At 38.5% G+C, this 26,521-nt stretch overlaps 1 protein-coding gene across 5 annotated transcripts in view; it reads left to right on the top strand.

Moving 5' to 3' along the window:
• CRMP (Collapsin Response Mediator Protein) overlaps window positions 1-26,521 on the top strand; it is a 486,710-nt gene that overhangs the window by 434,796 nt on the left and 25,393 nt on the right. The window contains exon 15 of one of the 5 annotated variants that reach the window (XM_067140711.2): window positions 22,793-22,834. The exons of the other annotated variants lie outside the window; for them this stretch is intronic. Coding sequence (XP_066996812.1) covers window positions 22,793-22,827 — 35 coding nt within the window. The 3' untranslated portion in view covers window positions 22,828-22,834. The remainder of the gene's footprint in view (window positions 1-22,792; window positions 22,835-26,521) is intronic. 5 annotated transcript variants of the gene reach the window in all.

The raw sequence follows: 26,521 nt of genomic DNA, 5'->3' as shown, positions 1-26,521 counted from the left end.
AAATGAAATGGCGTATGGCTTTTAGTGCCGGGAGTGTCCGAGGACAAGTTCGGCTCGCTAGATGCAGGTCTCTTGATTTGATTCCCGTAGACGACCTGCGCGTCATGATGAGGATGAAATGATGATGAAAACACATACACCCAGCCCCCGTGCCAGCGAAATTAACCAATTAAAGTTAAAATTCCTAACCCTGCCGGGAATCGAACCCGGGACCCCTGTGACCAAAGTCCAGCACGCTAACCAATTAGCCATGCAGCTGGACGATGAAACTGAATATTTTTTTAATGCCGAGATCAAATGGACGTACGGTTTTAAAGGAAATGGGGTCACTGTACTACGCTGCAATGTTGGCATAAGCAAAAGACTTCCTCCCCCTTGTCATAGGAAAGTTTGATAAGCCACAATGTTTCCGTGCAAGTACAATGCATCTAAAATGCATACAGTACAGTAATCGAATGAATAGAACACTTGCACAGTGGAGCCAGCATAGATTTCTCCTCCTCTTTGAATAATTTTTTCTTTCGTTGCATGAGGTTATGTTTGACAGTGAGTTATTCAAGTGCATTATTTGAATACTGTAAATGCGCCTTGTTGGATACATTTTTGAAATAGTTTTTTTCCATGCATTTGAAAGGTTTAAACTGTGAATCAATGTTAACTACTTGCAGTAATGGGTTTTAGAATATTTTGTGCCATGACAAGGGTTGGCAATTCTGAATTAAGAGTTGGCGGTTAATTCAAAATCATGTAATTCAAAGTCACCTTTTTGCGTCTCTACGACTTCGAATTAACAAGGTTTTACTGAATCACAAAACTAACAAACGAGTTTGCAGATGTGTGTGTTTCAAGTGTTTACATTGCGCGAAAAGAATTATCCACCACTTGTGTTACTATCCAAGTAAAATGATACCGCATATGAGAAGTCTCTTAGACGTGGAGTGCGACAAATTTGTAAGTAATTTAGGAGAGGATTCTAGTGATGCAGGAGACAAAGAATCTTCCAATCTACAGCAAATTGAGCCTATTACAAGTTCAGATTAATTAAATACCTGTCATGTAAGAAGGCCTACTTGCTAATTTTCATGGCAGATATATTTCATAGCATTTTGGAAATAGTTTTTTTCCATGGCATTTGAAATCTTTAAATTGTGAATCAATGTTAACTGCTTGCAGTAACGAGTTTTAGAATATTTTATAGCATTTGTATCATCTTAAATATGTTCAGACGAAGTAGCTATATCCGTCATGTTCATATTTGCGTAAAGACCCCATGGAATTCAAGGAGTGATATAATTCAACATAATTAATTGGCCAGAGCTGAAAAGCATTAAGTCAGTTTTAATTACTTTTCAGGAGAGAAATGTCATTACTAGAAAAGAACATAACAAAAATACTATTAATGTTATATATTTTGAAGCAGCTACTTTGGTTATATTTGTTTTAGTTGGTGGTCACTTTTAATTTAAGTAATTTTGAAAATTTTGAAAATGTGACTTAATGCCTTTCAGCTCTGTGGTCAGTTTATTATGGCATACAGCCATCCATAATGAAAATTTCACATGATATTTTGACTAAAAAGGTATTTGTAACATTGTAAAAACCTAAATCTTGTGCAAATATAACTTACAGTAGCACTCATGACAAGGAATGTTATGGGGATGCCCTTTCATTTGCCATATTTGGCCACTTAAGGTCAGTTAAGCTGTCTTTACTAATGTTTAATCTTTGCCTGTTTTCTTCTTGTTGATGTTTCTCCCACTAGTTTGTGTAAGGTAAACCTTTTCTAAGAGTCTTTTATGAAGTTTTTTTTTTAAAGATTCCCTTTTCCTTTTCTTTTGGTAGAGACAATGCACAAATAATATACCTCCTATACTCTGTTATATAAAATAGACAGTGAGCAAACAGGAAATGCCACAAAATATTTTAACATGGGGAATCTTGCAGTGTGGCCAACATTGTGTAAGGAATACAGTGCTGAAAAGCAGTAAGTCATTGACTTAATGCTTTCCTCCTTCGATTGCACTACATGTAGCTGTAGTTTCTGGAACAAAGAGAAGGCTTACTTAATTCTTTCTTATACCATCTGAAGGTCCTCGGTTCAATACTTCACAATACTGAATGTTTAAAAAACGTGCAGTTTTGACTTTATGCTTTTCAGCTCCGGCCAATTCAAATGCATATCTACAAGTAATAACTCACTAGACTTAGATGCTGTGACTCCTATACAGAGCATAGGGCATCGACGAACTTCTGCTACGTGACCCTATTTTGCACCATGGCCTTGATCTCTGGCCAGGTCCTTCCTCTTTTCTCAATGCCTTCTGCCTCTGTGCTCCTCCTCCAGGTATTCTTCAGTCTCTCTGTTTGTCTTGTGACTTGTGGATTCCATTCCAGTGCTTGCCTGGCAATGTTGTTCGTATCGCATTGCAGTGTGTACCCAAGCCACTTCAGTTTCTTGTGGCACACCTTGATGTCTATGGGTATTTGTTTAATTCTGCTCCACAGTTCTTTGTTGGAGATGACCTGCAACCACCATATCCTGAGGATGTTCCTCCGTCTCTTGTTCATAAAAGTCGGAAGGCTCCTGAACAGTTGTTTATTTCCGGGTTTTGCAACCGTAATGTAGAACACGCTTGACATTCGTATTAAAGTCGCACAGTTTAATGTTGGTGTATGACTCCCTAGATCTCCAGATCAGCATCAAAAATGCACCTTTAGCTTTGTTGATTCTATTTTTAATATCCTCCAGGGTTTCCCCATCTGTGGTGACAATACTCCCCAGGTAGCAAACTGTTTGACTTGTTCTATTTTTTGGTTGTCCAATAAGTCAATCAATCAATCAATCAATCAATCACTACAGATCTGCATTTAGGGCAGTCGCCCAGGTGGCAGATTTCGTATCTGTTGTTTTCCTAGCCTTTTCTTAAATGATTTCAAAGAAACTGGAAATTTATTGAAGATCTCCCTTGGTAAGTCATTCCAATCCCTAAACTCTCCTTCCTATAAATGAATATTTGCCCCAATTTGTCCTCTTGAATTCCAGCTTTATCTTCATATTGTGATCTTTCCTACTTTAAAAGATACTGCTCAAACTTATTCGTCTACTGATGCCATTCCACACCATCTCTTCACTGACAGCCCAGAATATACTACTTACAAGTTAAAACTCTCATATTTGTTCCGTATTGAAGTTGACCATATATCAAGAATATTACAAGAATATTTAATAAGACCACCTATTCAATACATACCAAGAATCTTATGGTTAAATTTTTACATAATATTATAGAGTCTTATCAGGTACATGTTTCACCCTCTATTAGGGGTACCGTCAGCCTTACCTCAACCTTAAAGTCATTGGTCTTGGACCTTAACAATCCTTATAAGATATAAGAATTAAATCTGAACGCTTTATGTATAGTCTATGATAATGTATATTTATGATTCTGAAGCACAATTGATAATAAAAATAACACTATCACTCAGTTGATCACTGGAAGATGAGCAAGAAGTGAGGTCTATGCACATATGATTGCAGCCAGATTATTGGTTCCAGACATATGGTTCATTCCATCTCCCGAGTCATGCATGCCTTTCTACCGTGTTGAGTTTTCCATAAATACGTGGATTTGGGGAAAACCATCGCCACTAGGGTCAACTGGCATTGGCTAGCTCTGATGGTGAGAGGCGATAGTCGAATGTAAAGTGCAGTAGATCACTAGTGAATTCGGTGCTGGACAACAATGAAGTGTGAACAGCCATGCTATCCAGAACCACATCCTCGCAATGCGGTACAGGAGTCGCCATCCCACAATCTCTGTGCATTATGGGAGGTTGTGTGGCGGTCACGGATCTTTGATATCTTGTGGGGACATTAGATGCTACTAGCCAGCTATCTCTAATTCAATCGCTCATCAGTGTATACAATCAGAAGAGTGCATCTGAGTTGTTATCAAGAGGAATCCGTGTGCCCTAAACCCTACTCCAACTAATCTCTGTGCATTATGGGAGGTTGTACTGTGGTCATGGATCTTCGATATCTCGTGGGGACATTAGATGCTACTAGTCAGGTATCTCTAATTCAGTTGCTCATCAGTGTATAAAATCAGAAGTGCAACCAACTTCTATAGAGCGTTCCAACCTTAAATTGCAGTACAGCAGTAATGGGATAATTCCGTCTCTTTCCTTCTCCCATGTTTTGCGGGTAGCGCTGTCCTACTCTAATGCAGCGGGTTTGCCAAATATCCGTAAATCAGAATGTTATCGGTTAAAATGGGTGAATATTGTGTCGTACAGAATTTCAAGGCGCATTTGATGCCGTTAACAAAAAAAAATGTAAAAAAATAATTTAGTGTGAAAATGGTACTATAATGGAAAGTTTCGCCAAATGCAAAATCTTCATTGCATAGAACTTATCATGTCATAACTCCTATTTTATATTCACTATTTTCATAATTTTTTCATTGCTGGTAAAGAAACACTTCAGCTCGATGTAGATAAGTTTATTTTTAAATTTAAATGATAACAAAATGCATTATATGTGTTTATGTTTAATCATGTTCAGGAAATTTTATGTGCAGGCACGAAAAAGTCAGTCGCTGGCCAGCGTCTTTCCTATTGAATTTCCATGGGGAGTCAAAGCGAGGCAAATGGTCTTCAGATATGGAAGTTATTTTTAAAACAATCCCGAAGTTCTTATCTTGCTTAGTTCTTAATTTATGACAGGAAGAATATCTCCTTGAATTTTGGTTTCGCGCGTGACTCAGCTGGCTGGCTGTCTGTCTGGCTGGCTGAAGTACCGGTAATGATCTCCCAAACATGCGCTTTTAACATTTCCAGACAGTCGCATGCAGTGCAGTGCTCATTTCGTCAGTAGTATGTATAATAGTGATTAAATACATATCAGTGACATTTGTACAATTCTTGAGGGAAAGTGTATTTCGTTTGTGTGGTTCGTAAGTTCGTGCTCGTGCGTGGGGATCTAATTTCAAAGAAAAAGTGCAGGATCATGGCGTTGTTAAAGCAAAGCAAACGCTCTTCGGATATGGAAGTTATTTTTAAATCATACCTCAAATCCTTATCTTGTTATCTCTTAATTTATGACAGGGAGAACGTCTCGTTTGTTTACGTTTCATGAGTGACTCGGCTGGCTGTGCTTTTCAGTATACTGACAGCCATGTGCAGTGGTGTTCATTTAATCAGTATTATAAGATTGATTAAATAAAGATCAGTGATATATATATATATATAAAATATTTAATGGCGTGTGGCCTCCGAAGAGGCCGAGTGCAGGTCTTTCGAGTTGACGCCGCATAGGCGACCTGCGCGTCTATAAGAATGGGGTCCTACCTATGATGAATTCTAATGAATTGGAATTAACCAATGAAGTTTAAAATTCCCGACCCGGCCGGGAATCGAAACCGGGGCCCTCTGGACCAAAGACCAGCACACTAACCATTTAGCCATGGAGCCGGACAAGATCAGTGATAAATGTATAGTTCTTGAGGACAAGTGGATTGTGTTTGTGTAGTTGTTAGTTCGTGCTCGTGCGGGGGGTTCTTAGTTCGAAGAAAAGTGCAGAAGGATGTACAATGGATCGTCAAATTAAAAAGAAACGTTCCGTAGGTTAACTTAGGGGAAAAGAACGCAATATTATAATGAGTGTCCTGGATTACTTTTTAAATACTATGAATATGAGCAGCGCAGTCAGTGAAACAGCTAAAGCTACAGGTTGTTCCGAAAGAACAATCTATGCTATAAGGAACGAACACACACATGGTCCTCTACGAACTCCCGCAAAAGAAAGAGCAAAGAAGAGGAGGACGGCAGAAAAATGCAAGGAAAATTAAATATGATGAAATTGTGCGAAGTGGAGTGCGTCGGGTGGTTCACTCTCTTTCATTTGCTAACATACCACCGACATTGAACGTGATTTTGAGTCGGGTAAATGGAGAAGATTCTTTGCCACGATTTTCCAAAACTATGTTGTATCGCTTCTTACATGATATAGGCTTCCGTTATTTAAGATGGGGTAATAAAGCAGCTTTCACTGAAACCGATGAAATTATTAATTGGACGCACAGATATGTCAGGGAGATAAAACGTTTGAGGGCAGAAAATAAAGCTATAATTTACACAGATGAATCGTGGGTAAATATTGGGCAGACAGTGACAAAAGAGTGGAAGGATATGACAGTGAAAAGTGCACGGCAGGCCGCCATTGAAGGGGTGAGTTCGGGACTTAGGCCACCGAAAAGCCGAGGACTGTGATTTGCCTTAGTCCACGTGGGTAATGAACATGGTTTTGTTCCAAATGTTGAACTAACATTTTTATGCCATAAAACTAAGACAATTGGGCAAATTACGTGAACGAAGTAAAGAAAAATGAAAGAGATTTGTGGAAAGCAGACGAATTACACGACGATGTCGACGATGAAAAGTTTTTAATACGACTTCCTTCATCGTCGGGATAAGTTCATCTCCCGAACACGGTTCATCCAAAGGCCTTGCAGAAAGAAGGTGTACGTCCAATGTCTGAGAGCAACGCCAGTGATTAAGGTATGTTGTATTTATTTTACCATCCTACAAATATTAATTTATGAATGAATGAACTTAAAATTACAAAATTACAAACGAAAAATGTGGAACTGTGACGCCCTGTTTGAGTCACACTCGAGCGTGATCTTCACGAGTCGATTTCGCAACAGCGTGCTCCATCTACGCTGTACTGCAATTTAAGATTGGAACGCTCTATAGTTCATATTGGATGCTGTTGATATAGGCACATGAGCTTGATGAAATTAAGTGTAGAAATGCTCTTTTTAAATTTTGGATGAATTAGCAGATTCCATGAATAATTATAATTCTTCTTCTTCTTCTATTGAACGTTGGTGATCACATTGGCTCTTCTTATCTTTGAGTCTGCCACATGGGAAAGTGACATCGTACTTGAACCAGTCTCTCAGGGTCTTCAGCCAGGAGATTCTTCTTTGGCCAGGTGCTTGTCGTCGTGAGATCTTCCCCTGCATCACCAACTGTAGGCTCCTGTACTTTTCATTCCTTATCACATGTCAGAAATATTCATGTTTCCACTTCTTGATGATGGAATTAGAGTACTTGAGTTTTCTTGTTTAGTCTTTCCGTCACTTCAGTATTTCTTACTCTTTCAGTCATAAATGAAAGAAAAGTTCCACCTAATCAATACTATTTTATTGTCACATGTAGGACCGGTTTCGACCTCTCAAAAGGTCATCCTCAGCTACACTAGAATTGCATTTACATATTATGCCTCATATTGAGAGCTAATGACATACTCTAGAATTCAACGATTTTAAAGTGGTTATACCCATGCTGAGAATTCAATATTATACAATTACAAAAATTAATTGCTCTTATTACACTCAATGTACATATGTAAGAATCTAATATGAGTTCGTCTTTTCTTTAGTGTGATGAGTATGTCGGAGTATTTTTAAACATAGGCATTTGCCTAGTCAGTTTAATTGATCTCTAATCTTATGAATATTTAGTCCTGTATGAAATGAACTTAGTTGAACAATTGGAAATAATCAGTATTATAGCCATTTTAACCATAATTTACACTAAATCTAGAAATATACTTGTTGATAGTTCAATAAAACAAAACGTGCTTGACTGCACTGTTGATTGTCTAATGCGGCAGGTAATAGTGGTTCTTGCGTTGTACAGTTCGTGTTATATTAGAATAATAATACAGTAAGTTAGCACATAAACAAACACTTAAACACATTAAAACAATAAAAGTCACAATAAAAATTAGTGGACATGGTTTAACTTAATTGCACTGTTGACTGTCTAAAGCTGCAGATAATAGTAGTTCTTGCGTTGTTGCAGTGCGTATTATGTTAGAATTATGTGAAATAGCTCATAAGCAAAACTCTTAAACACATTAAAACATTAAAATCACTGTAATGTGCGTTGGATGTAAACTTCAGTTGACAGTCCAAATTAATAAGAGACAGACACCTTCTATGTTGTTTGTAAGTTTTAAGCTTAAAATATTGTAATCATTGCCAAATGTATGAATATTACTCAACCACTTTCAATTTAGTATTTTGTAACCTTTAATAATTTGTTTGTTTGACGTTGATTAATGTTCTAGAAATTTGTTCACTTTTTGAATCCAAGGTCATTAATGGTGGCTCTTTCCTTTCTTATGATGGTGAATATCTGCAATTCGAAATGATTGAATTAGAAATTCTGATTGAAATAAAAGTTGTATACTAGTGTGAGTTCTATGAAAATTTACTTACTGCTGTGGGGTGGTTGAGATGTTTGCTGTTTGGCTGTCTGTCGCGTATTGTACCTTGTACTTCTGATAATGTTGTCGGCTGTTGTGGAGGGGTTGGAGGGGTGTGTGGGGGAAGCATTGTTATGTGTATGGGTGGGGCCGGGCGTGTCCGCTGTCTGCGCTATGGTTTGCGTATGACGCTGTTTCTTAACTAATTTGATGTAATCATTCTTTACAATTGGGATAATTACATTGAGTGTAATAAGAGCAATTAATTTTCGTAATTGTATAATATAGAATTCTCAGCATGGGTATAACCACTTTAAAATCGTTGAATTCTAGAGTATGTCATTAGCTCTCAAATGAGGCATAATATGTAAATGCAATTCTAGTGTAGCTGAGGATGACCATTTGAGAGGTCGAAACCGGTCCTACATGTGACAATAAAATAGTATTGATTAGGTGGAACTTTTCTTTCATTTATGACTTATGGTGACTATCAATACGGAATAAAAATGAAATTTATCAATCAAGTTACTCTTTCAGTCCACGAGATACTTAACGTCCGCCGATAGACCCTCGTTTTGAAGCTTCTTGCACAGGGCCTGGGTTAGAGTCCACCCTTCCATTCAATACAGTAGTGTAGGAAATGCATAGCTCCTAACCACTTGCAGCCTCAGATCTAGATTGAGATTGTAGTTGCTACAGAGTTTCCAGTGAAGGTGTTTTGCGCATGTTGAGTTCTTGCCTTGTTCTCATGGCTGAGCTTCCACTGTTCATTCAGATTACAACCAATGTACCTGTAGTGTCAAACACACTCTATCTCCTCGGTGTCAAGCCTGAGTCTCGCATTGATGTACCTCAGCTTGCTAACGATCATAAACTTTATCTTTTTCTAGTTCATCTTGAGCCCTCAGTTGTTGCAAGTAGTGTTGACTTTCTCCAGAAAAGCTGGAGAACTTTTGCTTCGTCTACAAGCAGCATGATATCTTCTGCATAGTGAATGTTGTTGATACTCCTTCTGCTGTTGCAGATAACTTATGTTATGGCTATTTCCAGTGCTTCATCCAGTATTGCCTGTGAGTAGATGTTAAAAAGCAGGGGAAATAAAACACAACCCTGATGGATCTTCGCTGGGTTTCAATCTCTTCAGACAGGCTTTTTTTTTTCACATGGACAGTGGCTTTCTTGTGCCAGTAGAGATTTGTGATGATATGGGTGTCTCTACAGTTGAAACCAATCCTTCTTAGCATTTCGCGCAGTCTACCGTGTTGTACTTTATCAAATGTCTTTTCATAATCGATAAAACCTATAAGGAGAGCCCGAATTTCCATGCACTATCAAATCTCAAAATATGCATGCATTCATGCACTATCAAAATTCAGTTCCACATTGTGATATTTTCATTTTCTTTTGAAACACTACAAAAACTAATTTCTCCACGTATTCTTCATTGAATTTCATTCGTTTATCTGACAGAATATTCCTGAACACAGAAAATGATCTAAGACACAATAAGTGATATGTTCATACTTAAATGGAGACATTCAGGATGAAGAATATCTGAAGTTATCTCTTTTAAGAAATTTACTTATAAATTCCTTTCCCTCAATCCATTTAGACACGAGGTCTCTTCGTAGACTTTTAACAGGTGGCATGACACCAACACTTCACAGCAGAGTCGAACACTAAATTACAATTTGAAGCCTGTAAGCATGCTGCTTTCCAACTCCCTTCTTTTCTCAATTATTTTGGCCTCAGGCGTGTGACCAGTGAGAGTTCGGAGGTCAGGGTAGGAAATTCCAGGAAAACAAAACAGGATTCTCTGCAAAACCAAGGTTTGTAAGCTGCTATCTCAGTAACGCGGCGTCACAGAAGTGTGGTTCAAGTTTTGATTTCAACGCCTAACATAGATGAAAAAATAAATAGCTGTCATTTAGTAGTGCAAAATTTAGAGTTTGGTTTCTACTGGGTTACCTTGTTTCTAAGGATTAGAGCGGTCAACGCGGGGTCTTCCCGCTTGTGTCAATGCAACATTGAAGAAAAGTTATATAATCCGATAAAAATGTCCAGTTATTCGATATTAAATCCAAAATTGCCAAAACGTGCAAATATGCACAGAAAAAGTACGGTTATTTGGAATTGATTAGTCATAGAACGAATATTGGCAAAGTTTCAGAAGTGTAACCAGCTTAAATAGGAACATGCATTTGCATGGAAATCTGGGCTCTACCTATAACACATTCTTTTTCATGTCTTGTATGCAGTCCTGTGTGCCATATCCATTCCCGAACCAAAATTGTATTTCTTGAGTATGACTCCTTGCATCTAGCATCGATTCTGCTGTGGATGATCTTCAGGAACATACCGGTAGCTTGTCAAGCTGATCGTACGGTGTTCCTTGCATCGCTTTTCATTGGTCTTCTTCTCTAGAGTGACGGAGGTGGGCTTCAGCCTGGAATTATGCCAGTTATGTACACCACATTGAAGAAATCTGACTTTATTAATTTAACCATTGTGTTTTAATGTTTTGGTCCATATTGACTTCAATGTATCCACCACTGAAATCATTGTTATACATGTAAATCAGCCCTGTCAATACTATTAACAATTTTTTTAAATTATTTATTTCATCACTAATCGCCGTGCATGTTTTAAGAACTTGACACGTTCTCTTCTTCAGCGGCCCAAAAACTTCCAAACATTTCTTGGATCTAACCTATCACCACATATTTAACAACAATCGAGCTGTTATTATAAGACACATCCTCTGTGTAACACATTAAAACTTTCGTACAAAACAATTCAAAATTAAAATATTAGGTATGGCAATCCAAATAAACTCTAAACTTACAATCTTCCACATAAAATTCTATTAAAATAACAGACTTGTCCAGCAACTAAAACATTTAAAACTGCATATAAGTCTAATTATCTTAAAATAAGTGTCTTTCACTTAATCTATCTATATATATAAAATAACTTGTCCTGACTGACTGACCGATTCATCATCGCCAAGCCAAAACTACTGGACATAAAGAATTGAAACTTTGGGGATACATTCATATTAAGATGTAGGTGCTCACTAAGGGAGGATTTTTGGATATTCCGTCGGTAAGGGGGTGAAAAGGGGGGTGAAATGACTGTATCTATATCTCAAAACTTTAAAAGTTTACAGATGTAAAAATTGGTATTTAGAATATTCTTTAAAAATAAGGGAACGCGTATTTTTTTGTTTTCGGAAAATACCAATAGGAGGGGTGGAAAAGCGTGAAAAATGGGTTGAATGGCTTTAATCAGGATACCAATACTTATATCACAGAAACTGAAGATATTATAGACCTGAAAATTGGTACTTTTGATCTCTTTTAAAAATAAAGAAACACGATTTTTTTTGTTTTTGGAAAATCCAATTAATGGGAGGGTGAAAAGGGGAGTGAATTTTTAAAATGAGTGTATCTATATCTCAAAACTTTGAGAGTTTACAAATGTAAAAATTGGTATTTAGAATCTTCATTAAAAATAAAGAAACCTGTATTTTTTTGTTTTAGCACAATCCCAATCGGCGGGGTGAAAAGGGGTTGAATGCCTTTAATGAGGATACTTATATCTCAGAAACTGAAGATATTACAGACCTGAAAATTAGTGTTTGTGATCTCCTTTAAAAATGAAGAAACATGTATTTTTTGTTTGTGGAAAATCCAATTAATGGGGGGTGAAAAGGGGGTAAATTTTTAAAATGAGTGTATCAGTATCTCAGAACTTTTAAAGTTCATACTGTAGATGTAAAAATTGGTATTTGGAATCTCCTTTAAAAATAAAGAAACACGGTTTTTTGGTTTTCGGAAAATTCCAATAGGAAGGGTGGAAAAGGGTGAAAAAGCGATTGAATGCCTTTTAATGAGGATACTTATATCTCAGAAACTGAAGACATTACGGACCTGGAAATAGGTGAATTTTTAAAATGAGTGTATATATATCTCAAAACTTTTAAAGTGTACAGATGTAAAAGTTGGTACTAAGAATACCCTTTAAAAATAAAGAAACTCGTTGGTATTTGGAATCTCCTGTAAAAGTAAAGAAACATAGGTGAGATGTTTTTGGATACTCCACGTAAGGGGAACTAAAAACCGGGTGATATTTTAAAATGAGCATTTCTACAAAAATCTCATAAACTTAACATGTTACCGAAGTGAAAAATAGTATTTTTTACCTCTGTTGAAAATAAAGAATCATGTATGTTTTGTTTTCTGAAAAACCACTTGGGTGGAGGGGTAAAAGTGACTGAAAATGGGGTTGAATTATTTTAATTAGGATACTGATATCTCAAAAGCTGAAGATGTTACAGGCGTGAAATATGGTACTTAGAATTTCATTTAAATATAAAGGAATACGTATTTTTTGTTTTCGGAATTCCACCTAAAGGGAGGAGGGAAATTAAAAAATTAGTTGAATTATTTGTATGAGGATACTATTATCACAGAAACGAAAGATTTTGCAGACGTGAAAATTGGTATTTGGAATCTGCTTTAAAAATAAACAAACATGTATTCTCGGAAAATTCAATGAAGGGAGTGGGAGTGAAAAATTGAAAAATTAATTGAATTAATTGTATGAGGATACTTACATCTAATAAAAACTAAAGTTGTAATGGACATAAAAATTGATATTTGGATCTCCTTTAAAACAAAGAAAAAAGCGTTTTGGGGCGAAATAATTTTGGGGGCGGGGGTGAAAAGGAGTTGAATTCCTTCTACGTGGACACATATCTCAAAAACTGAAGATGTTATAGTCGTGATAATTGGTATTTAGAAGATCCTTCACTATTAAAGAGACAAGTATTTTTAACGGGAAATTCACTTAAGTGGGGGGGGGGAGGGGGAGTGTGAAAGGAAGTGAAAAAGTGTGAATTCTTTTTATGGGGATACTTATATCTCAGAACTGAAGGTAACAGACGTGAACATTGGTATTTGGAATCTCCTTTAAATATAAGGAAACACGCCTTCTTTTTTTGAGGGGGGAGGGGGGGTCAAATCAACTAAACGGCAGTGGGGTGAAAAAGGAGTTGAGACCAATTGATTTTACTGTTCATAATGTACTTATTCTGATAATAAACTGATCATTTTTTATCTTTCCTGGGTCGTTATGAAGAACCATGTTTTCCTTTGGAGTACATAAAGTTAGATTACAGTAGATTCTCCTGGCATATAAATAAAAATTTAAACACATTTGAAATAAACTATATGAATGATATTGACCGTGCAATTGTTCACCTCTATAATAAGGTCAATAATGAACGGAAGTATATCATTCGTGATGCCAGAAATCTCATGCACTTGCCTACGCGGTCAGCAATGACAATGGCAGACGATGTAATTTACCGCCAAGGAGCGGTCTTGCATCTTGCTGTGGGTTGCAGACCATTAATAATAATAATAATAATAATAATAATAATGTTCTGGACCGTCGTCCAAATGTGTGGACCGCGCTGGAAACTGGTCCTGGCCGGGTAATGACTAAGATTGCAGTCCGGCCGCGGCACCCAAGACGACATCATGCCGGATCTCCTCAAGGATTTGATCCATATTAAAATGCTTATAGGAAAAGATGGCAGAGATTTAGGGACCCAACTGGCTGGGTGGAATACGTGGACATAGCCCAGGAAGTACAAAATCGATTGCTGGAAAGAAAGATTGGAAAATGGGAGGAACTTTGCCGTAATCTCTCAGAAAACGAGTCAGATCACGAATTTTGGCGGATTCTCTCAGAAAACAAGTTAGATCGCGAATTTCGGCGGATCATATGTAAAACATTAAGCATTCAATTATAAATTTCATTATAATACCGTAGCGAAGCACGGGTATCTTGCTAGTCTATCTATATATATATAAAATAACTTGTCCTGACTGACTGATTCATCATCGCCGAGCCAAAACTACTGGACATAAAGAGATGAAATTTTGGGGATATATTCATATTAAGACGTAGGTGCTCGCTAAGAGAGGATTTTGGGATATTCCTTCGCTAAGGGGGTGAAAACGGGGGTGAAATTTTAAAATGAGTTGCTCTATATCTCAAAACTTTAAAAGTTTACAGATGTAAAAATTGGTATTTAGAATCGTCTTTAAAAATAAGGAAACACGTATTTTTTTGTTTTCAGAAAATCCCAATAGGAAGGGTGAAAAAGGGTGAAAATGGGGAAAATGGGTTGAATGCCTTTAATCAGGATACCGGTACCTATATCTCAGAAACTGAAGATATTACAGACCTGAAAATTGGTACGTTTGATCTCTTTTAAAAATAAAGAAACACGTATTTTTTTGTTTTTGGAAAATCCAATTAATGGGAGGGTGAAAAGGGGGTGAATTTTTAAAATGAGTGAATCTATATCTCCAAACTTTTAAAGTTTGCAGCTGTAAAAATTGGTATTTAGAACCTTCCTTAAAAATAAAGGAACACGTATTTTTTTGTTTTCAGAAAATCGCAATAGCAGGGATGAAAAAGGGTGAAAATGTGGGGAAATGGGTTGAATGCCTTTAATCAGGATACCGGTACTTATATCTCAGAAACTGAAGATGTTACAGACCTGAAACTTGGTACTTTTGATCTCTATTAAAAATAAAGAAACACGTATTTTTTTGTTTTTGGAAAATCCAATTAATGGGAGGGTGAAAAGGGGGCGAATTTTTAAAATGAGTGAATTTATATCTCCAAACTTTTAAAGTTTGCAGATGTAAAAATTGATATTTAGAATCTTCATTAAGAATAAAGAAACACGTATTTTTTGGTTTTTTGAAAATCGCAATAGGAATCGTAAAAATGGGTGAAAAAGGGGTTGAATGCCTTTAATGAGGCTACTTATATCTCAGAACCTGAAGATATTACAGACCTGAAAATTGATGTTTGGGATCTCTTTAAAAAATAAAGAATCACGTATTTTTTTGTTTTTCGAAAATCCAATTAATGGGGGGGGGGTGAAAAGGGGGTGATTTTTTAAAATGAGTGTATCTATATCTCAAAACTTTTAAAGTGTATGGATGTAAAAATTGGTATTTAGAATCTCCTTTAAAAATAAAGAAACGCGTAATCTTTTGTTCTCGGAAAATCCCAATAGGAAGGGTGTAAAAGGGTGAATAATGGGTTGAATGCCTTTAATGAGGCTTCTTATATTTCAGAACCTGAAGATATTACAGACCTGAAAATTGGTATGTGGTATCTACTTTAAAAGTAAAGAAACACGTATTTTTTCGTTTTTTGAAGATATAAATATTGGGGGTTGAAAGTGGGGGGTGAATTTTTAGAAATGAGTGTGTTTACATCTTAAAACTTAAAAATTTACAGATGTAAAAATTGGTAGTTAGAATCTCCTCTAAAAATAAAGGAACACGTATTTTTTTGTTTCCTGTAAATCCCAATAGGAGGGGTGTAAAAGGGTGAAAAATGGGTTGAATGCCTTTAATGAGGATACTTATATTTCAGAACCTGAAGATATTACAGAACCGAAAATTTGTATATGGGACCTCCTTTAAAAATAAAGAAACACGTATTTTTTAGTTTTTGGAAATCCAATTAATGGCGGTTAAACAGGAGTGACAAATTGGGTGAATTTTTTGAAAGACTATATCTACAGAATATCTTGGAAACGTAAAATGTTACAGACGTAAAAAGTGGGTGTTTGGAATCTCCTGTAAATGTAAAGAAACATAGGTGATTTGTTTTTGGAAATCCACCTAAGGGGAACTCAAAAGTGGTGAAATTTTAAAATGAGAATTTTTACAGTATATCTAAAAAAACTTAACATGTTACAGAAGTGAAAAATGGTATTTTTTATCTCTATTAAACATAACGAATCGTGTATTTTTATTTTTCGGAAATACCACTTGGGTGGTGGGGGGTGGGTAAGAGTGACTGAAAATGGTGTTGAATTCTTTTAATTAGGCTACTGATATCTCAAAAATGAAGATGTTACAGACGTGAAATTCGATATTTGCAATCTGCTTTAAAAGTAAAGAAACACGTATTCTCGGAAAATCCAATGAGGGGGGGGGGTGAAAGTATTGAAAATTTAATTGACTTAATTGTATGAGAATGCAAACATCTAATAAAAACTAAAGTTGTTACAGACGTGAAAATTCGTATTTAGATCTCCTTTAAAAACAAAGAAAAACGCGTTTCGGTGGGGAAACCATCTTGGAGGGTGGGAGTGTAAAGGAGTTGAATTCCTTTCATGACGACACATAAATCAAAAGCTGAAGAAGTTAGAGTCGTGATAATTGGTATTTAGAAGATCTTTTACTATTAAAGAAGCAAGTATTTTTTGCGGGAAAATTCACTTACGGGTGGGGGGGAGTAGTGTGAGATGAAGTGAAAAAAATAAATTATTTTTATGGGGATACTTATATCTCAAAACTGACGGCAATAGACGTGAACATTGGTGTTTGGAATCTCCTTTAAACATAAAGAAACAAGCCTTCTTTTAATTTTTTTTTTGGGGGGGGGGGGTTGCCGGTAAATAAACTTAACGGCGGTGGGGTGTAGAAGGAGGTGAACCCATTGATTTTACTGTTCTTAATGTACTTATAAGTATCCTCCTTTGCTAAGGCGGCAGCGCGCGGGCCTCTCTCACAGCTGGGTTCCGTGGTTCAAATCCCGGTCACTCCATGTGACATTCGTGCTGGAAAAAACGGAGGTGGGACAGGTTTTTCTCCGGATACTCCGGTTTTCCCTGTCATCAGCCTTTCCAGCAACACATAATAGTAATAGTAATAATAATAATAATAATAATAATAATAATAATAATAATAATAATAATAATAATAATAATGTTCCGGACCGTCGTCAAATGTGCGGATCGCGCTGGAAACGGCTCCTGGACGGGTAATGACTAAGAATGCAGTCCGGCCGCGGGTTCAGTGCCGCCAAAGCACCCAATATGACACCACGCCGGATCTCCTGAAGGATTTTATACATATTAAAATGATTATAGGAAAAGATGGCAAAGATTTACGGAGCCAACTGACCGGGAGGAATACCTGAGCCTAGCCCGGGAAGTACGAAATCGATTGCTGGAAAGGAAGATTGAAAAATGGGAGGAAACGTGCCGTAATCTAATAGAAAACGAGTCAGATCGGGAATTTTGGTGGATTCTCACAGAAAACGAGTCAGATCGCGAATTTCGGCGGATTATATATCTAAAACAATAAGCATTCAATTATAAATTTCAGTACAATACCGTAGCGAAGCACGGGTATCTTGCTAGTCTATATATATAAAATAACTTGTCCTGACAGACTGACTGACTGACTGACAGATTCATCATCGCCGAGCCAACACTACTGGACATAAAGAAATGAAATTTTGGGGATACATTCATATTAACAAGTAGGTGCTCGCTAAGGGAGGATTTTTTGATATTCCTTTGCTAAGGGGGTGAAAAGGGGGATGAAATTTTAAAATGAGTGTATCTATATCTCGAAACATTAAAAGTTTACAGATGTAAAAATGGGTATTTAGAATCTCCTTTAAAAATAAGGAAACACATATTCTTTTGTTTCTGGAAAAACCCAACAGGAGGGGTGAAAATGGGGTTGAATGCCTTTAATGAGGATACTTATATCTCAGAAACTGAAGACATTACAGACCTGAATATTGGTATTTGGGATCTCCCTTCAAAATATAGAAACATGAATTTTTTGTTTTTGGAAAATCAAATTAATGGGTGTTAATCAGGAGTGACGATTGGGGTGAATTTTTAGAAAATCTACATATACAGTATATCTCAGAAATGTAAAATGTTACACACGTAAAAATTGGTATTTGGAATCTCTTGTAAAAGTAAAGAAACATAAGAGATTTGTTTTTGGAAACTCCACTTAAGGGGAACTAAAAAGGGAGGTGAAATTTTAAAATGAGCATTTGTACAATACATCTCAAAAACTTAACGTGTTACCAAAGTAAAAAAAATAGTATTTTTATATCTATTAAAATAAAGAAACATGTATTTTTTGTTTTCTGAAAAACTACTTGGTTGGAGGGGTAAAAGTGACTGAAAATGGGGTTGCATTATTTTAATTAGGATACTGATATCTCAAAAGCTGAAGATGTTACAGACGTGAAATTTGGTTTTGAGGATACTTACACCTAATAAAAACTTACAGACGTGAAAATTGGTTTTAGATCTCCTTCAAGAACAAAGAAAAAAAAGCGTTTTTGGGGAAAATCATCTTGGGGGCGGGGGTGAAAAGGAGTTGAATTCCTTTTATGAGGACACATTTCTCAAAAACTGAAGATGTTAGCGTCATGATAATTGGTATTTAGAAGATCCTTTACTATTAAAGAAACAAGTTTTTCTTGCCGGAAAATTCACTTAACGGGGAGGGGGAGTGTGAAAGGAAGTGAAAAAAGTGGATTATTTTTATGGGGATACTTATATCTCAGAACTGAAGGTAACAGGCGTGAACATTGGTATTTGGAATCTCCTCTAAACATAAAAAACACGCCTTCTTTTTTTTGGGGGGGGGGGGGTAATCAACTTAACAGCGGTGGGGTGAAAAAGGAGTTGAGACCAATTGATTTTACTGTTCATAATGTACTTATTCTGATCATAAACTGATCATTTTTTATCTTTCCTGCGTTCGTTTTCAAGAGCCATCTTTTTCTTTGGAGAACATAAAGTTAGATTACAGTAGATTGTCCTGGAATATAAATAAAAATTTAAAAACATTTGAAATAAACGATAGGAATGACATTGATCATGTAATTGTTCACCTCTACGCGCGGCGATGGTGCTGGTCACTTTGTCAGCAATAACAATGGTAGCAGATGTAATTTACTGCCAAGTAGCGGTCTTGCATCTTGCTGTGGGGTCCAGAACATCAATAATAATAATAATAATGTTCTGGACCATCGTCCAAATGTGTGCACCACTCTGGAAACAGGTCCTGGCCGGGTAATGACTACGATTGCAGTCTGGCCGCGGGTTCAGTACCGCCAAGGCACCCAAAACGACACCACGCTGGATCTCCTCAAGGGTTTGATCCATATTAAAAATGCTTATAGGAAAAGATGGCAAAGATTTGGGGACCCAACTGACCAGGTGGAATACCTGGACGTAGCCCGGGAAGTACGAAATCGATTGCTGGAAAGAAAGATTGAAAAATGGGAGGAACTTTGCCGTAATCTCTCAGAAAACGAGTCAGATCACAAATTTTGGCGGATTCTCTCAGAAAACTAGTCAGATCGCAAATTTCAGCGGATTATATATAAAACGTTAAGCATTCAATTATAAATCTCATTAAAACACCATTGTGAAGCACGGGCATCTTGCGAGTATACTAATAAAATCCTTCAATTCGTCTACAATAAATTCCTACGGCTTCTTCCGATGAACAGCCCTGCCCACGAACAATCTCTTCCTGGTATGTTACCTTTTGTTTTCACTCCAGTAAATAAGGTTGACCTTGAACTCTGACAGATTCCTTGCGGAAACATGCAAGGCAGTTCAAAACATATTCTTTTTCCTTTGAGACCAGAAACCATGCCACACCATTTGTCTATTGGAACCATTTGAGTCTGATTACACATACTTGTCACTGTATGGCTCTGTCAACTAATGTATGCAACTCTGTACTGCTGCATGTCAACACCCGTCAGCTCGCTTCTCAATTCAAGACAAATATTTAAGGATGCCAGACAAGAACAGCACGGCATGCTTGAAGGATACTCTGGTCCTGAGAGCCTCTTTGACCTTGTTTATATTTATTAGCGCTGTCCTTGGCCCTCTGTGATTGGTCTTGAGCTTAAGCTTCGTGTTCCCAACCACCAGGTTGTGATCTGACGCAATGTCAGCTCCTGAGTACATTTTGACTGCCTAAAGGCTGTTCCTGAACCTCTGGGTGACCAGGATGTAGTCAATCTGATTCCTGACTTAATGTTCCCTGCTCTGTCTTTAGGAGACTTCCATGTGTAAAGAAGGCGTGGTTTAAATTTGAAGAAAGTTTTTAAGATGATTATTTTCTTCCTGGCATATCTGAATGATGCGACTTTCCCTCTCATTCTGTACATCCAGCCAGAAATCTCCCACCATTTCTGCTGTTCCCTCCCATATCTTTGCATTGAAGTTCCCCATGAGGATATTCAGATCCTGCTTCTTCGTTGTTCACACCACCTCCTCTACCTCTTCATAGAACTGCTTCATCTTCCTTGTCCACAGTTAGTGCATGTACCTAGGTAATGTTAACTTCGAGATGACTGGCATGCAGCTGCAGTAATGTAACTCAGTCTGAGAGCGACTAGAAATTCTTCTCATTGCAGCTTGCCCAGCACGAAACAATTCACAGTGACTCCTTGTCGGCGATCTGGCTCATTGTTCCTTGTGTGGAACACTGTGTGGTTGTTGGACATGCATTGTCCATATTCCGGCCATTTCATTTCACTTACACCAAGAATCTGGATCTCCAGTCTCTTCGTCTCCCATGTGGCATTGATGATCTTGCAATCCTGATGGCTGACCATCTAAGGTCTGCTGGGTACTGAGGGCTATAGGTTTAGTGTTCTCAGACATTACGATTGTACAAGGAAAAATTAATGTGATGGTTTTCTGTTGCCTTCTGCATCACAGCGTGACACCCGTACCACTAATCCAGCCCCACGTCCCTTTGTCCAGTCCCGAGCCTTTTCAGCGCACAAGGTCCTCATTGGTCCCAAGCCAGGTCTGCTGAAGATGCTGCTCTCTAACAGTATGGGTTCCAGTGGGATTTAATCCATTGAGGGACCATCACCATCCCCAGGGCGCTCCTCCATCTGAAGCTGTTGGCCCTCCAAGGGCTGTTTAATTAATTGACAGTTGCGTGACATCCAGCGTTAAGTCATTGGCTGCATGGTCTAATTCATTACTATCGCAGGGTAGACTGACCAGATCTGGTTCCATAAATTGTTCTGTATAAATTGGGTACTTTTTTTTTTTACCAGGATGTTTCAGGTATCTGTAAACACAGTTCAATTCCTCTTTCTGTAGTATACAAAGGAGTGTGTCGAATCTTCTCTCTGTGAGGAACACTGGCAGTTTTCCAACCGTATTTTTATGCAGCTTAAACCGCAGTATGCTATTGCTCCATTTTATTCATATTTTGTTATGATACAACAACATTTTGACCATAAAGAAACTTTGTCTGCATTTGTGCTATTCATGTGGGTGGGGTACGCAGGCGAAGAATACACCCACAGTATCCCCTGCATGTCGTCACCGCGGTTCATCGTATGGCTAAAGTAAACATTATAAGGGGCAACCAAGGGATGTTCTAATTAGAACCATGAGACTCCTTGTAATTAGTACCATCACGCGAGTACCACCCTGGATCTCCTTTACTTGTGAGTAGTACCAATATGTTGGGTACACAGTAGTTTTGTGATTAGTTGCAACAGAGGATGAATCAGGATGGGTTTTACAGTACCCGTGATTAGTACCTCTATATGCAGAACACATCCGGCTTATGTTGCCTGTGATTAGTACCACTGTGAGAAACACCACAGGTCTAGCCGTTGCCTGTGATTAGTACCACTATATGAGTGGCACCGTGGGTCTGCATTGCCTGTGATCGGTACCCACTGTGTGAGAAACACCACGGAATAGTATGAGTCCCTGTGATTAGTACACCTATGTGAGGAACACCAAGAGTTTGCATTGCTCCGCAACATGAGAAACACCATAGGTCTGTGTTACCTGTGCGTATTACATTACCTGTGAGTAGTACCACAATGTGTGGAATACCGTAAGTCTACGTTACTCATGATTAGTACCACTACATGAGAAATACCATGGTTCTTACTTTCCTAGTGATACGTACCAGTATGAGGGGCCGTTGACCTGGCTTGTGGACCCCTTTAGGCAACAAGCATTATCGATTGATGATTGTGTTTTGTAAGCAGCCCCTTGGTCAATATATATTATTGTTTTAAGTTAGTTTGTGGGTCGAATCCACTGATTGTTTTAAGTTCATAATCATTGTTCATTGTCTCTCTTTGAATTCTAGTCAGTGGATTAATTTTGGAATTATTTTTAACTTTCAGTATTGAGAGATGGATCTGCTGATAATTTTACATTCATATTCATCCATTCATTCTTCATCATGTTTTGAATTCTGGTCAGTGGATGAATTTTGGACTTTTAAATTGTCATTACATTTCTTACCATTAGGGGTCGATAAGCTAGATGTTAGGCCCCTTTAAACAAGCATCATCATCAACTACGAATTTTATTAGCTCTCTTATCTGTGCTATTTTCTGGATTAGTATGCATAATAACTTTTGAAAAGTTGCCATGGTTATTTACGTTTTGTTTTCTAAATGTTACTTTTGTATTCTTTTCAGACTAACAGTTTCATCCAATTTCATAGTTCATGCATGTTTCTAATAGTGTTATGCTATGGATGTTGTCTCATGCATTGTAACTCAACTTATTATTCCACAGAAAAGATTTGTAGTTAGACAATAGTGTGAAAAGTGCAACTATAGTTTCTATTACAGAAGATGCTGGTTGTAATTGCAGAGAGCATTATTAAGCTAGAGGTAAGCAAAGCTAAGAGAGACTTGCAGTTCATTTCTTGTTTACACAGCACAACTATAGCTTGTTACTTTTGTTGTTAGTGTTACTCTGCAAACGGCGTATACCAGCTATTCCACTGAATGAAATTTCCTTATTTCTTGATCGATTTTTATTTTCAGAAATTAAACCTTATATGCTGTTACTGTATATTCAAAATAACTTCTTCAGTGGTAATCTTTTTTAATGCTCATCTGCTATTGGACTTTGATGCTATAATAATTTTTCATCAATTTACATCACATAACCATCAAAGCCTGTTCATTTGTGTTGTTAAATCTATGATATTAATTAAAATGTTTATGCCTTCATTGAAATTTCACTGTTCAGTACTCGCTGTTCTTGCTGCTATTGTATATCCTTTATTTATTTCTATTTATTTATTTACTTATTTATCTTTGTAGCTTTTCTTTTTCCATATGGAGTGAGGGCATATGATGCTCATGATGGCAATTCACCTGTCAGATGGGGTCGTTAAGACTTGAGCAGACCCCTTGATGTTACTTGTCGGGAGTAGGCTGTGTGTCGACATCATCATCATCATCATCATCTCCTCTCACCCAGACATGATGGTCACCCATGGACAGGCCTGCATCAGGCAAGCCGAACATGTCCTTGGGGATTCCCAGCACTGAAAGCCATACACTAACTGAAATAAATAAATAAACTTTTTTTCACCTTACTTATGTAGAAAATTAATCTTCATAGTAAGCAAATTTTTTTCTTTAGTAGGAGCAAAAATTTATCTGTAGATTAACTATTTGCTGGATTGTTCAAGAGAAAATCTATATTTTTCTTTTTTCATTCAGGCTGCTCAAAAAAAAAAAAAGGGGTATCACAACTTTGGTATGAACTAGCGCACACACATGCTGTTTCACATCCATGGTGGTCTGCAGGGTTGTTTTGCTTATCCCTTGGTGACATTAATGTGGTGGAATATTGAAGTCAAGTACATAACCCTAGAAGTTATCTTTGTAACTGCACTCCAAACAGGAGTGGTTTTTGACGTATGACATGGTCTGTCAATGCTGTGTGAGCTGTCATATTGGTAAGCAGCATAGGCAGGATAGAGCACAAGACATGGGAAGGCATTTACCATCAGAACAAGCCATGCGTGCAGTAACCCTCTTGCAGGAAGGATGCACTCAGCGTTACGTGACAGAGCGGCTCGGAGTGTCTCAACCAGTCCTCCGCAGGTTGTGGCAGTGATATCAAGAGCTACACAATGTAAAACAGCGGCCTGATTCACGGAGAAAATGGAAAACAACACTAGCTGAGGACCGATTTATTTTTTTACCGGCCCTCAGAAATTGCCGCAGTACATCCAGGAACCTACCGTCCTTCCTCAACCACATGCAGACTGCCCGCCAGGCCGCGGCCCCCAGTTTATATAGCAAAACTGGGGGCACGTGTACAAAAGCACTGGCGAGAGCTGCGGCGGCCGAAGAGGGAACGGCGAGCAGTGCCCTCCCAAGGGGTGTAGCTCATCCACGAGGCGCACTGGAGGGAAACCACTATCCCGGCACGCCGTGCAGAAGGCGCCACCCAGTCGGAAGCCCTCTCAAGTGCTTTATTATTATGAAAGAAACATAACGGCAAGTACAAAACAAAAGCAGAAATATGTACAAAGTGAATCAGGATTTAGAATACAAAACAAATACTTTGGACATCAACAACAAGAAAGCAGAAAATCCAGTCAGAAATAAAAAACACATACTATATAAACCCATCCTGTACACCAGGGTCCGGCAGCGGGGCGTCGCACCGGGGTAGGGTCCAATGGCCCGCTGTCTTTATGCAGCTGATGTTGCTTGCACCCCCTGGGCTCCGCAAGCGCCATGTCCCCTGCCATGTCTTGATGTGGCTCGGCTGACCGCGGGCGCCCGGCTGGGCTGTTGAAATTGGAACCCGGGCAGCAGGGTCAGGATGTCATCCCCTGCCGCAGATTCCAATTGGATAGCATATTGCCATCCGCGAGCTAGGGCAATGTAAATCAAAGACTCTCGGGTGTGGAAGAATCCTCTTTGGCCATGATCCAGGTGCGGCCATGCTGAGAGTTTCCATGGGACCAGGTGCACCTCGTGTTGGTCTCGCCCCATGGGGCTTGGCGGGAACAAGGCCTTAAAGGCCTCGGTGAGATGAACGACGGCTGGGAGAGCGGGAATTGGAAGCGTCTTGGAATAAGTGACTAGCACAGGACCGCGCCAGTCGTAGGGCATGTGCTGTGGCTGCAAGATGTTGGGGTCGTCCTGCTGGTCTTCCATGGAGTCGTCATCCTGTTGATGAAGAAGCTCACGTACTTCACCCTGAAGATTGTCGTGTGGAGCTTGTAGCTCCCAGGTGGCTGCCAGGATGTCGTTCATCAATGCCTCTGGTTGATCTTGGGGCATTTCCACGTTAAGTCGGGATGTCGACTTAGACCTGGTCTGCTTCGAAATACTGGGGGTGTCATCGTTTGCTGACCTTGGGAGTGCGCCAGTTTGCCGGTGTTGGTGCCACGAGATGCTGGATAATGGTCGGGCAACCGTGTCTGCTGGGACATGTAGTAGTCATGGGTGCGCTGCAGGCGCAGAAGACTGGAAGCGAGGTTATACACACTACAAAGAAGACCGTCCCTCCACGACTACATGGGGACTAATTATGAACTAATTATTGCACATGGGACTGTCGTCAGTATACAGACAGTCTGCAATAGACTCAGCTCAATTCCCAGAGACCGTTTAAAGTTTCCCGGTTGAACCTTCATCACCGAAGATGCCATTTGCAGTTTGCACAAGAGCATGTCAACTGGTAGCTCCAACACTGGATCCAGTATTATTTGCCGATGAATCCAGATTCCAGCTTTCTTGGTGAGATGGTCGTATTAGTCTGGCGACATCAAAGAGAACAAAATTTGCCTTGCAGCGTGCAGGAAATGGTCGCTTACAGTGGCGTATCTGTGGTAGTTTGGGGGAGGAATTTCTTTGAACCATAAAAGTGACCTCGTAGTCATTCGAGGGCGATTGGCAGCTGTGCGCTACATTGAGGATGTTCTGGAGAACCTTGTACTACTGATCATAGACAATATTGGGCAACATTTCACATTAGTGCATGATGGAGCCACTGCACATTCTGCTAGGACCACCAGGGACTTCCTTGCAGCTGCTGGAATTCAATTAATGGACTGGCCTGCATGTGGCCCTGATCTCAGTTGTATCGAGCATCTGTGGGATCAACTTGGTAGGCATATCCAAAATGGAAGAATGGACAGCCATCCCCCAGCATACGATCCGGAGCCTTATCAGAAGCGTACCACCCTGATGTGCTGCTGTGCTACGAGCCAGAGGTGGGAACACAGAGTACTGAAAAGTGTTAAGTGTAAATTTCAGTTTGTTTTCAGTTGCATTAATGTGCAGTGAATTTCGCTTTTGGACCACTGTGTCTGTTTGGGACAATCAAGTGAAGCGTATGTGTACTTTTTGTTCATTTTTTGTTTCTGTACAAATAAATGAACATGTTTTGGTTCTGTATAATCTGCATCTGCAAAATAAAGGCACACTAAGTATTAAAACTAATGAAAAGTTTGATACTTTTTTTGTTTTGTGAGTAGTATATTTAGCTTTGCAGTTGATGCTCAATTTATATGGTCAAGTATTGCATTAATATGGAATTTT

The sequence above is a fragment of the Anabrus simplex genome, chromosome 2 (genome assembly GCF_040414725.1).
Source record: "Anabrus simplex isolate iqAnaSimp1 chromosome 2, ASM4041472v1, whole genome shotgun sequence".
Lineage (NCBI taxonomy): Eukaryota > Metazoa > Arthropoda > Insecta > Orthoptera > Tettigoniidae > Anabrus > Anabrus simplex.
The sequence above is the reverse complement of the archived record's forward strand: the minus strand, read 5'-3'. Positions and strand labels throughout refer to the sequence as shown.